Here is a 14,288-nt window from a genome sequence, read left to right as displayed (position 1 = left end):
TCCCCAGCATGTGCATTTGTTGGACTGTTGATACCATGGAATGGTTCTGGGACTATAGATGCATTTAGGGTTCGGTGCTCTGGATGAAAGCAATACTTTGAACTAACTGAGTTTAATAGTACTGATAGGGGGATCTGTTTAATGGACCATCACCCCATCAAGCAATGGCCAAAATGACGTACAGACACTAAACAGTGATACTTTCCAACAGTTAGCTGTATAAATGGATAAAGAACTGAAAGGTAATATGTACAATATAAATCTCCCTTGTACTCGGGTATCAAATGTCAATCCAGCATTGTCACAATCTATCATTACCTCAATCCAGAATTACCAACCCGGCCAGGAAACGAGATACATCAACAAAGATGAGAACATTCCTTTCCTGGTCTAATCCTATGGAATTTATGTGAGAGCTTTTAGGGGACCCTGAAATTCCGAGAGCAAGTGAAGCTTAGGGTTTGAGGCAACTGAGGCAGTTTCATTTGGAAGAACACCATGTGAATACCTCTACTCGGCGAGCACATTTCTAACCTACGATCAGAGAACAATGTGGGAAGTGAAGAGGTTGCCCAGGAATTCTGTTCATTGTCTAAAGCCTTAGAGTCGTTCGAATTCACCTGAAATCATATATTGTTAGTATGTATCAACTTCCTTAATTGCGACCAAGCTAAATAAAACGTCTTCCTACTCCTCCCCTTAATCTCTACTTTATTCAGCCTGAGATATTTTTCACCACAATTTTAACGGCAAGGAATCTGGTGTAGCAAAATTCTCTCATTGCATACCCTATTATTTAAGTGTTGGGGAAATTCCACATTGGAAACTTTTACTACACAATACATGTTAACATCTGATCAATACATGAGACACGGAGTGTAACTCATGTTCACCAAGAAAAAGATTGTCAATTTACAAAAGCACACACACACATATATAGGCGTATATATATATATATATATATATATATATATATATATATATATATATATATATATACATACATATATATATATATATAACAAAACAAATGACTGAATGGTTCATAACGGTTGCTTCTGATTAACTTGTCCTTGTTTTGAAAGTTTGAAAATGGCAACTTATCCATGAAAAAGGTTCATTTTGTGAAATAAGTTGTACATTTCTGTACAAATCCTCAAGACAGATCCTTCTGGGTTCCATTATTGGTGCAAAGCTTTTCTAGGTCTTCCATCACTAAGGTTTGCTCCCCTTTGCCAGTACTTTTTTGGAGCAGATTCTCCTCATAATTGGTGTTTTGAGGAAACCGATCTGGTGCTACTTGACTATGGTTTCTGGAAGGTAAAATTGCATTACCTGTGGCTCTGTGAGAGTAGGTCTGCCTGTGCCCTATTTCCCCAAAGCAGACGTGAAGCTTGAAAGCTGCTTGAAAACCGCGACGAAAATTCTCATTAAAGAAGCCGTAGATGATTGGGTTGATGCTACTGTTAAAAAAAGCCAACCAGTGCGCAAATGGGTAAATATAAATATTAATAATCTGTGACTGGACCACTGTCAGATTGGCGTAATCGGAGAGCATCATCAAAGTCCACAGTGGAAGCCATGACAGAATGAAGAGCAGAGCGATGATGATCAGCATCTTGATTACTTTCTGTTTCTTTTTGGACACACCTTGCTGATGAGCTTGGCCTCGCGTGCTTCCAGCTGTCCCGGCACTATTGAAGAGAGCAATTCCAATACGAGCATACATGATAACGATGAGGGTTAGTGGAGCAAGGTAGATGTTAGCAAAAAGCACAGTTGTATAGATTCTTCGCATTTCGGGATTTGGCCAATCTTCTCGGCACCAGTATATTGGTCCAGTTTGGTTGCCGTATCCCAGGATTACCCGAAAATTATTGTCCTCTATCACATGGGACATGACTGCAGAAGGGCACATAATAGCAATCGCAAGAACCCAGATCACTGCAATGATCACAATTGCGGTGGTTATGGTAAGTTTCTGCTTAAATGGGTATACAATACATCGAAACCTGCAATGAGAAATAGAATGTTAATATACAGCTTGTTTATTCTGCACCAACAACAAGGACACTGCATTTAACTTCAATTGTTCAGTAACATTTTCAGCAAGGTATGAAATACTGAACATAATACATACAGAGATTTATCTTAGGATGAGCTGCAAGAATCATCATTCTGCAGCTTGCTAAGTGAGATCTACTCAAACATCCAGACTAGACAATCAACATTTTTGTGAAAAAGCGCCATTGTGTACCATTTACAAATCTGATCGTTTTAGGTCATTCTTGTTTGTTCACTAGATTCAATTTTTAAGTGTGTTCTAATACAGTCTCATTTGATATGGAGAAAGAGAGCATCTTTCTTTTTCGTCCTGTGGAAACGTTTGCCAATCACTGTGAGCCTGTAATTTCAGCACCTAAATACACTAAGGGGCAGATTTATCAATATTTCACGCAATGCAATACAGCAAGACACCTTTCTGCACTGAGCGAAAAGGAGAGGGCAGAAATGTGCCATATTTAACATTATATGGAGACTTCTTGTCCTCTCTTTGCTATGGTTCACTTTTGGCTGCCTAATACCAACGCAGGCACCCTTGCATCATGGTGCAAGGGTTCCTACATTGGAGGCAGGATTATTTTTGTAGGAAGTGTCACTTTCCTGCACAAATACAATCCTCTGACTTTTTTTTTTTCTTTTTATGTGTGCTGCAGAATGCAGTATATGAAGAAAGAGGAAAAAACGAGGAAAAATAATGATATGTCTGCTCATTATGCCTCCCATGAGAAAGCTTAGCATTTTCACGCATTCCTAGGTATACCAATCAAGGTAAATCTGTGAATGCTCAAAAATCCATGAATGGATGCATGGGAACACCCACGTTCCACCCATCGAACCTCTCCTGAGGACAGAGTAATGGAACGCAGTGACTTGTGGTGCCTTGCATTTCTGCAGCTTTACTAAGCACCCCAGGGCCACACAAGGTGGTCTTGCTTGGCTTGTTAAATCTGACTTTAGTGTTGTGTTGGCCTTGTGTTACCTTGTGTGACAGAAGGGCAACACAACACTTTGATAATTCTGCCTCATACTTTTAAAATAATTGTACTATTCTATCACTTCAAAAAGTAAAGAGCACAGACATTTAATATGTCTGTAGCAGCATATCACTCTCTAAATAATGGCCACAAAAAAAGTAGAAGCCAAAATATTGTTGATCTTTAAGTGTGAAGAAAAAGTGGTGGGGTCAAAAATTTTGATTTCCAATGGAAATTCTCTTTGTAGGCTTGTCTCTCTGATAAAGAGAAATGGTTGAAAGGAATTATACCAAATTAGAAAAAAAAATCGAGCTTTAGTCAGAAAGTGTGCTTTTTGTGATTTGCTATATATGTGTTCAGCCATGTTCAAGAAGCTAGCAGTGAAAGAGATGCCTGGGTTGGGATTAAAGGGGTTAAAAAGTTGGTTTTCTCCAGTTGGTTTGTCCTGCAGGAATCTAGGGGTATTGGATATGAAGAAAGTAGGGTCTTCTCAATATGCAGAGAGAAAAGTTTCTTCTGTTGGTCATTTTCTTACTGTGAGACTGGTACTGGTTCTGTGATACATAGCAATTGTATTGTTTGGCCGCAACTGATAACAAATTTTGCAGCCAACAATACTGTACTGTACTGACATAGTTTCTGTAAAATGGTATAAGAGGGCAGGGTAGGGACATTGTAAAGTCCGGACACTTGTGCAGGTGGAACTGGAGGGCACACCCTCAGAGGCTAAAATTAAAAAAAAGGTTTGTGCTGTGTGTTCTGGGTTACTGCTGTGGGACCCAGCATAGCCTTCCTGAGAGGTACCGCAGCTTTTCTGCAGTACTGTGGCAATATATAAACCTTCTTGAAGAAGTTCTGTTGGTACCACTGTATCAAGGGGGAGACCCTTCAGTGGTGCTGCAGTATCTCCAAAAAATAAAAAGAATAAAATAAAACAAAATGTGAGTGAGGCACCAGTGAAAGTTGGTCATCTTCAGGGGGATGTGTTTCTGTGGGGGGTGCCCACTTGCACGGGGTTGAGTGCAGGGCCAACCAGAGCGGGGCCTTGCACCAACTCCCAGGACCACACAGCAAAGGAGATGCACAACCAGGGTTGGCCACCATCAGTGTGATTGGTGGCCACAGGCTGCCCACAGCCAAAGACCATACACAGCAGGGTGTTGTCTGCCTGCAGCTGTGTGACGTTATAATTCAGAGGTAAAATGAGGTAAAAACTAACGTATTAAAACCGTAAGCCACAGCCTACTGTGAAATATGCCTCTGCAACCCATATCAGAGGCACTCAGTCTTTAACATGTTTAAGATAGAGTACAACTTGCACCCCAAATTTTACTGATTTATCAATGGTGCATATAAGTTTTACCATGCACAACCACACTTGACTCGAGGAGATACTCTATTTCCATTTTATATACCCACATAGATACACACAGTAGGTCTATGCTGTATATTGCTCTAGGCTCTTTGTTGTCATCTTTCTTTTAAAAAATGATGTAAGGAGTTATAAAGTATTGTAAATAGCAGTGTCATGGATGGTGGTATCTGAGATGCTGTTGTTTATACAATCAATTATGTGGTTTAATAGTTCATGAGTGATGTATTATGTGAGGATATAAGCAGTGCATAACAGAGTCACAGGTTATAGTTAGTCCATGAAAATATAACTGGTAAATTTCAGTGTTTTAAAAAAAAAAATGTAACCCCTTCGCTGCCAGACCTTTTCCTCCTCAAGTGCCAAGCCTTTTTTTTGGCTGTTTGGGGCAGTTCGCACTTAGGCACTCATAACTTTTTGTCCACATAAGCTACCCACAGCAAATTTGTGTCCTTTTTTTCCAGCACCCTATGGATTCTAGAGGTACCCAGACTTTGTGGGTTCACCTGAAGGAGACTAAGAAATTATCCAAAATACAGCGAACATCTCAATTTTTTCAAAAAAATGGGAAAAAGGGTTGCAGAAGGTTTGTGTTTTTTTTCTCTGAAAATTGCATCAACAAAGGGCTTACGGTGCTAAAATCACTATCTTCCCAGATTTCAGGAACAGGCAGACTTGAGTCAGAAAAAAACAATTTTTCAACACAATTTTGGCATTTTACTGGGACATACCCCATTTTTTATATTTTTTGTGCTTTCAGCCTCTTTCAGTTAGTGACAGAAATGGGCCTGAAACCAGTGCTGGATCCCAGAAAGCTAAGCATTTCTGGAAAGTAGACAAAATTCTAAATTCAGCAAGGGGTAGTTTGTATAGATCCTACAAGGGTTTCCAACAGAAAATAATAGCTGAAATAAAAAAATATTGAAATTGAGTTAAAAAGAACAGCCATGTTTCTGCACATTTTACTCTGTAACTTTTTCCTGTGATATCAGATTTTTGAAAGCAATATCTCATTACGTCTGCTGGACTCTTCTGGCTGCGGTGATATATAGGGCTTGTAGGTTCATCAAGAACCCTAGGTACTCAGATCCAATAAATGAGCTGCACCTTGCAATGGGTTTTCAATCTATACCGGGTATACAGCAATTCATTTTCTGAAATATAAAGAGTGAAAAATAGGTATCAAGAAAACCTTTGTATTTCCAAAATGGGCACAAGATAAGTTGTTGAGAAGCAATGGTTATTTGCACATCTCTGAATTCCCATACTAACATGAATTACAGGGTATTTCTCAAATAGACGTCTCTTTTACGTCTTACATTTGGAAGAAAAAAATATAGAGAAAGAAAAGGGGCAATAACACTTGTTTTGCTATTCTGTGTTCCCCCAAATCTCCCGATAAAAATGGTACCTCACTTGCGTGGGTAGGCCTAATGCTAGCGACAGGAAATGCAAAATGGGCACATCACATTTTTATATTGAAATCTGATGTGTTTTTTGCAAAGTCCCTAGCTGTAGGTTCTGGCCTCTAGCTCAGCTGGCACCTAGGGAAACCTACTAAACATGTGCATTTTTTAAAACTAGACATCTAGGGGAATCCAGGATGTAAACTTTGTACTTGTATAGCACACTACTCACCCATTAGGGTCTCAAGGCACTGTACACATACTGCTGTGGAACCCCTCCTGGCTTTTCCCTGTGAGGTGCCCACTCCAAGGTGAAGCCAGGCATCCCAGCACTGTTGGGGCTGTTGTGGAGATTAAGCAAGCTATTGCCCAGAGTTAGACCCATGAATTAGATTAGGCACCGATGCGAGAATTATCAGGTTCAAGGAAATTGAGCCCAAGACCCGCCGAGGCAGGAATTGAACCCTGGTCCCAGAACAGATTTCTGCATCAGGGTCTGCTGCTCTAACCATTGAGCCACACTTCTCCACTCCTGGGGGGGGGGGGAACTTGTGGGGCTCTCACCAGGTTCTGTTACCCAGAAGCCTTTGCAAACCTCAAAATTTGGCCCAACAAATCTTTTCCTCACATTTCGGTGACAGAAAGTTCTGGAATCTGAAACAAGCCACAAATTTCCTTCCACCCAGCATTCCCTCCAGTCTCCCAGTACAAATGGTACCGCACATGTGTAGGTAGGCCTAGCGCCCGTGACAGGAAATACCTCAAAACACAACGTGGACACATCACATATTCCCAGAGAAAACAGAGCTGTTTTCTAGAAAGTGCTTAGCTGTGCATTGTGGCCTCTAGCTCAGCCGGCACCTAGGGAAACCTACCAAACCTGTGCATTTTTTAAAACTAGACACCGAGGGGAATCCAAGATGAGGTGCCTTGTGGGGCTCTCACCAGTTTCTGTTACCCAGAATCCTTTGCAAACCTCAAAATTTGGTAAAAAAAATATCTTTTCCTCACATTTCGGTGACAGGAAGTTCAGGAATCTGAGAGGAGCCACAAATTTCCTTCCACACAGTGTTCCATCAAGTCTCCCTATAAAAATGGTACCTCACTTGTGTGGGTAGGCCTAGTGCTCATGACAGGAATTGCCCCAAAACAAAACATGGACAGATCACATTTTCCCCAAAAAAACAGAGCTGTTTTTTGCAAAGTGCCAAGCTGTGGATTTTGTTCTCTAGCTCAGCCGTCACCTAGGGAAACCTACCAAATCTGTGCATTTTTTAAAAACTAGATACATAGGGGAATCCAGGATGGGATGACTTGTGAGGCTTTCACCAGGCTGTTACCCAGAATCCTTTGCAAACCTCAAAATTTGGCCCAAAAAACACTTTTTCCTCACATTTCGGTGACAGAAAGTTCTGGAACGTGAGGAGGGTGCTGGCACCTGCGTTTTTGGTCCTGGGCTCAGCAGCCATACAGGGAAACCTACCAAACCCAGACATTTCTCAAAACTAGACACCTAAGGGAGTACAGGGAGGGATGACTTGCGTGGATCCCAAAGTGTTTTCTCACCCAGAATCCTCAGTAAAGTTCAAACTTAGCTAAAAAATCTAATTTTTCCCACATTTCTGTGTAGGATCACCACACCAGGACCAATTTCCTACCACCCAACGTTCCCTTCAGTCTCCTGGTAAAAATGATACCTCACTGTTGTAGGTGGGCCAAGTGCCTGTCACAGGGAAGAGTCAAAAACATGTTGAAACTCAGGGGAACCAGAGCTGGTTCAAAAGGGCAATTGGAAAAAAAATCATTTTTAGACTGACAAGTGGGGCAGGATTTTTATCGGTATAGATGAGACAATGGTGGGTGGTAGGAATTTTGTGGATTCCTGCAGATTTTGGAAGGTTCCATCACAAAAATGGGGAAAAAATTTGTGATTTCCCGCAAAGTTGGAGGTTTGCGGGGCATTGTGGGTAAGAAAATGGTGCGAGGTGCATGTGAAACACACCACCCTGGACTCACCCAGATGTTTAGTTTTCAGATATGTCTAGGTCTTGTGGATTTGTCTACGTTGCAGCGTCCCAAAGTCCAAAAAGTTCAGCTCTCACCATTCCAAGTGGGACGATTTTGAGAGTTAGCCAAGCTCTCATGGCCCAATTGTAAAACCAAAACCCAAAATAATCAAATGTCCTCTTGCTTGCAGTGGGCTCAGATTTTTTAGTGTGTGTGGGTGAGCTGAAAGACTGTTACCCCCTTCAGTTGGGGTGGGGGCATAACCAGGCCCATACTGGCTGGTAGCCACCATCCCACTATTTTTTTTAATTTTTTTATTCCCTGGCATCTAGTAGACTTTCTGCCCCCCGGGGTGTGTACCCGGGTTGACTGCCCTATCTGCCCACTGGTGAGCAGAACAACTTTGCCCTATTTAATGAGGGGGTATGGCCATACCCCCCACTCTTTTATTTTGGAAAAATAATCTTCCCTGATCTTTGGTGGGTTTCTGCCCCACTTGGGGGCAGATGGGCCTTCCAATAATAGTCCAATCTGCCCCCCAAGGAGGGCAGATATGGCCAACAGTAATGTGCCCCCATGGTGAGCGACCCTTGCCCAAGGGGCTGCCCCCCCAAACAAAATACACACAAATCCCTGGTGCCTCAGTGGTTTCTGCCCCCCCCGGGGGAAGATCGGCCGATCTGCCCCCAAGGGGAGCACAAATGCCCTAAAATAAATTTGCCCCCCAGGGGAGCGACCCTTGCTTAAGGGGTCGCTCCCCTTGCATGAAATTGGCGCAAAAAAAATCCCTGGTGCCTAGTGGTTTCTGCCCCCCTTGGGAGCAGATTGGCCTAATAATAATAGGCCAATCTTACCTCAATGGGAGCAGAAATGGCCTAAAAGTAATTTTGCCCCCCCCCCCAAAAGGAAGCAACCCTTGCCTAAGGCCAATAAGCTTGCTATATGACCTCTTGATACAGTCAATAGGTTTGACTTGGACATTGATGTGATCACCTTTTCATAGAGCCATTAGGCCCGCCATTTATATACTGGTGTAGTGACCCCTTGAGCAAGCCAGTAGGTATGCATTATTTAAAATGGCACCCCTTTATATTTTGATGAGTGCTTTTATTGGCTAGTTGTGCAGGGAAGGTTGTACTCCTGCACGATGGGTGGGCACAGGGGTTGGCTACTTGTTGTGGGGTGAGCGCAGACCTGGCTGAAGGTCAGGCCCTGTGATTAACCCCTTATTCCACACAGCCAAAGATCATGTATAGCTGTGGTTGGCAACCTGTTGGGTGAATGAAGGACCTGACTTGCAGGCATCCACTTGGCATGAATGCCCACAGGGCCTGCACAGCAGGAGATCAACATGCTTTAGTATGGCAATAAAATCTTACTTTATATTTAAAAAAAAGAAATTCACTAGACAAACAAGGTTTAAAGTGATGTTATAGTTAGGTATGGTAATAATATTTTACTTAATGGAAAAAAAACTGAGTGCCACATTTCCAGAGACATAAACAAAGTCAAGATTTTCAAAATTCATAAGCGCTGTTTTACATTAATGTTAGCTGAGTTTTCTACATCCTTGTTTCTCACAGAGTACTCTATAAGTATGCTAGGTGTTATAAAGTACCCTTTTTGGATGCCCCCCCCCCACTTTTTATTGCTTGATGCTGTTGCTTTTGACCTGAAAGTGTACTGAAGCCTGCTAACTAGAGCTCAGTACCAGTGCTCTTTTCCATAAATTGTACTGAGATTTTCCAAACTCACTTGGCAAGGACTTTACCACCCCGGTAAGGCCCTAATAAATGGTACCAGTGGTACCCAGGGCAAGGATGGTAAAGGGGTCACCAGGGCTGCAGCACTGATTGAGCCATGCTGCTTGACCCAAGTAAAAGTAGCCCTGCAGAGTTGCCATGTCAGCCTGCACAAGCAACTTGTCTTCTCAAGTTCAACTCTGCCCAAACAAAGTGCAGGCAGAGTCCATTCATTGCCATTACATAGGTCAGTCGCCCCTAAGGCAGGCATCCTATAGCCCAGGAGGCAAGGTGATCTGTGTTATGTGTTATGAGCATATATGGCCCTGTGACAACATTCAAAACTCAATGCTACCGCAAGTGCCCAGCGGTCCATAGTATAACAAGGGCTGGCACCTGGGAAGACACCAGATATCCAGCTCCATGATGGAACCAACCGATTTTCCCTGTGTTTGATGTCAAACACTGTGCTGTTTAACCCTGAGCACGATTCTCATGTCTGGGATTATCTAGCATGTACCCTGGTGGTGTCCTTAGAGGCTACCCAGCAAGATACCAGCTTTCTGTCACCTTGGAGGGCCCTACTGAGCCATTTGTCACAAAGACCATGAGTCTGCCCTCCTGCTGGTTGTGTTAACAGTTCCCCCAAGATAGAGACAAAGGACCTGAGCAGGAAGGAGGTCACACCTTTGTCCTCCCAGGATGGCTAGTGTTTACAAAGATCAAGGCGGTGCACCTCAAAGGCTTTTACCGACTTTGATATGTAATCCTGTGTCCCCCACTCGAGGACAAAGCCCTTCCTGCCCTGTCCAGGCTGACAGGTGGAAAAATTAGTTATTCAGGAGGCGTACACCTCCAAAAGGCTAGCCACACCTTTAGGGTGGGCTAGGAGGTCTGTAGAGCCCAGGAAAGGTTCTGCCATGTTGGCAAACCTTAGAATTGGTGGGGTTCTGGGAAGAAAAGTGATGTACTTCCACAGGAAGTCATCATTTCAGGGGCACACTAGCTGCAGGAACCAGTAGCCCATTGGCAACTGCCCCTCTCACCTTTAACGCCCCCTAAACCAGGATTTAAGGGGCTCCCCTGTCACCAAAACCTAAGTTCTGAATTTGAATATAAGAAGAGGCACAAATAAGACACTGTCACTGACAACAGGACTTGGCACTCCGCTGCTGTGCAAAGAGAGGATACTTAAGTGCCCAGGGGAGACCATATACTGGAACTGGGTGATTGACCTGTGCCCTTGGTGAAAACTCATTGCTCCCAACAAGAGTGACTCCAATGGAAGCTAATAAGTACAGCAGACTTCCCTAACTGGTGGGACCAGTCACCTGCAACCTGAAGAAAAATCATTGTGCTGTGTCACAAGAAGTGCAGCCTGTCAGGCCACTCTTGAGTGAGCCGAAAGAAAGTTGGTGACCTGCACCCTGGGAGTGGTAGTGAGGCTCTCACCATGTTTCGAACTGCTACTCCATTTCGTACAACCAGCAGACAACAGAGTAATGACGAGCTACTTTTGTTGCTGCCAATGCTTGTCGGTCACCAGCCCGGTAACCAAACCCCTCTCGGACATCACCCACTCTAGAGCAGATTCCAGCTTAGTGATCAACATTGGCAACAACCCCACACCTGAGATCCTGCATCCTGAAGGAGGTGACTTCAAGAGAAGTGGCAAAGCGTCTTTGGTGCAACCCTCCCGTGATTGACAGCTGAAAGGCTGCCACTTTACCCGGAGCCTCTAAACATGTCAGTGAAGATCCTGCTGTGGAATCTAGGTCCTGGAACCCCAAAGACCTCTATTCTCCAAGGTTTGAGAGCAGCTGCATCCCTAAGTGTGTTTTGTCAAGTACTGCAGCTTTGACAGGCATTGCGGATCCCATCAGCACCAAGGACAGTCAGAAAACCTCTGCACCTGGACTCCATGGGCAAGGTAATGAAGTATTGTCTGTTGGGTCTTTTTCTAAGGATCTCCAAAACCTTAACTTCAGGTGGGTTCCACGGAACTCACCTTACAAGTGACTGATTGCACGCTGTGCTTTCCCCCATTGAGTTCAATAGTAACTGTTTGACTACTAAAGTGCATCTATTTTTCAACGCTTCCAAAATCCACCAGGATTGAGCTAAGGTTTACTGGTATGAACCCGAGGTCCACCTCTGGGTAATGTGCTAATATTCCATGGCAAGACTCACTGGTCATACCACATAATACTGCCACTTTGCTACTCTAGGCACTTTGGCAGTCCCAAGTGTCAGCACGTGGTAGAGACATTAATTTTTACACATAAGTTGGTTTCCAATAAGACGGAGCTCCTGGATCCTGTGTATGCTACATGCAGCCCACGTGAACAAGGACTTCATTAAATGCTGGAGGGGAAGCAGACACGTTTTGCCAAACGTTGCAATTGTTTCACATCATTAATAAGTTAAGTGTTTACTGTGTGGTCCGTAAGCATGCTGACAAGCATTTGTATTCTCTATGGTTCCATAGACACAAATCCCTACACTATATCATTGTAATGAGAAGACAACACTATAAATAAGTTGTAAGCAATGGAAATACATCATGAGTGTGTACACTGCCCTTCCCAAACCATGAAAGGGCTAATACAGTGGGTGGTAGAAACTGAGGAACTCTCTGAGGGTCATCCATGTCTAAGTGGTGTCAGCACCATGCAAAGGGTAATCTGTTGTACAGTATAACCCATTACACAATGGCCTGGAGAATCAATCAATTGGCTACCCAATCATTCCACGGGATCCCCAGCTCTCTCAGCTGTTTCACATATGTAAGTACCAGACAAACATAGGAAATTGATAGCACAGGACTGTGAGTGTGTCTCCTTTGGGTAAAATATTGCACCAGGACGTCAGGCTTCAAACGCCAGAATCAGTCAGGAGGTAACAGAGGCACATCTCCAACTGGACACCAGCTTGTTTTTAGTTATAGCACCAGCCTAATATCGGGGTGTCTACTAAATCAGGTGCATTTTGTGTTGGGAACAAAGGAGAATGGTGGCAAGGGCTAAACTAAAGTGGAGGTGATGCCTAGTCCCAAGTTGAAAGAGGGCCCCTATTAGCGTACACCCTGCAGCAGAAAGGTGCAGCCACACCTTAACCAAAGCTCAACCATTATTAAAGCTTGAAATGGGAGATGACATACGTCTCAAAGGCATAAACATTTGGAGGAATATATAAATACTTCTTGTCAATGCTGTAATGAGTTTTTCTTAATTTGCAAAGGTGTTGATTATTACCTTCTATAGGTCATTCCTCAGTACTACATCTTTATACATTTAAACAACAATAATAGAGGTACACCCTTTTCGTTTTTTATTACAGTCATTGAGTAAGGTGCTCACCTCACTCTAGGACATTACATACACTTTTTATAGTCCTGAACTTTTAACCTACGAATTACTGATCTCAACTGTGTTACTCTAATTAGTTTAATGAACGCAAAACAAGATTGCAAAGCCCATGCGTCAGGGGATTACATAAAATTCCTGGACTAAAATATTGTTTGCCGTGGAGGGAGGTGGTCACCCTACGTCTATCTATCTGCTACTTTATATGTTTTTGTTTGCAGTTTTTTTTTTTTAAGCTAATAGCTTACCTCAGTTATTTCTTAGTTATAAAGTGTACTCACTTAATCAAAGGAACAGACCACCTTCACGCTTTTCTTCAAAAGTGTGCCAGATTTTCAGCCTTGCTGGAGCCAGTTTCTAAGCGAGATTTCCTCTCAGTTTTCTGACGAAGAGTCCAATAGGCCGCGCTGTCCCCTCTTTTGGTGCAGCGGATGCAAAAGTGGTCCAAAAGAGAAAATCTGCTTGTTAGAAACTCACGTTCCGTGCAGCTCTGTTTCAGCTCACGTCATCGCACCCATGCTTGATAGCTTGAGAAATGCAGAGCAGTTGATTGCCGAGACGTTTTCCTCCATTAGGAAGGGGGAAGTGGTGCGGTTATTACCGAATCAAATGCACTAGGTACAATAGCTGATCTTATACCATGCTCAAGGCTTAAACAATCACAACCGAAATAGACAGCCATTGCTGATACCTGTTTCAGAGATGGTAGGCAGGAGTTTGAATTGGTTGAGGAAGACGTGTGCTGCATTCTGCATGGCTTCGTACAGCTCCTAATCGTCTATACAATAGATAAATATTCATCCAATCCAATTAATCTGCACTCCTCTGGGCGGTGTCCATACGTGAGGAATGCTGCACATGCAAAGCTATCTGTGGGATTCAAGAAATCTTCCAGGCCCAGGTGTATGCCTACCTCACAGTCAATAGCCATTAGTCAAGGGTAGCACCTTGGTTGTTGGCCCTTAACTCCAAAATCATTGTGTGGCCTTGCCCTGCACTCATTGGCACTGGGTATCAGCTGGTGTTTGCTCTGCCAGTAAGTTTTAACCCTACCCCCCAACTGTGCGAGCGTCTTACGGGTCCTCCCGCTGTTCCTTTATTTCCCCTCAATCATGGACACCAATACGTTTTCGTGGTGTTCGAACGGTCGCAGTTTATTCACATCATAAACTGGTACATATTTATCATGATGTCTTCAGTCATTAAAATGCTCATATCTTGTTTATCTTCCACTTCAACGTAACACATTCTGTTCATAACTAGTTATGCAGTACACATTTTATGTTTATTCTATATAAATAACCTTAACTTGGTACAGCGGGTTGCGGTTTTGAGGTTTCACTTGCTACCGAATGTCT

General features: G+C 43.2%; 1 protein-coding gene across 1 annotated transcript in view; it reads right to left on the bottom strand.

Annotated features, from left to right (window-relative positions):
* Window positions 1-1,156: 1,156 nt before the first annotated feature.
* Window positions 1,157-14,288, bottom strand: part of NPFFR2 (neuropeptide FF receptor 2) — a 229,499-nt gene continuing 216,367 nt past the window's right edge. Inside the window, exon 3 of the mRNA XM_069205786.1 lies at window positions 1,157-2,012. Within this exon, the coding sequence (XP_069061887.1) occupies window positions 1,157-2,012 (856 nt within the window). The remainder of the gene's footprint in view (window positions 2,013-14,288) is intronic.

Source organism: Pleurodeles waltl, chromosome 1_2, assembly GCF_031143425.1.
Source record: "Pleurodeles waltl isolate 20211129_DDA chromosome 1_2, aPleWal1.hap1.20221129, whole genome shotgun sequence".
In the NCBI taxonomy this organism is placed as follows: domain Eukaryota; kingdom Metazoa; phylum Chordata; class Amphibia; order Caudata; family Salamandridae; genus Pleurodeles; species Pleurodeles waltl.
The sequence above is the reverse complement of the archived record's forward strand: the minus strand, read 5'-3'. Positions and strand labels throughout refer to the sequence as shown.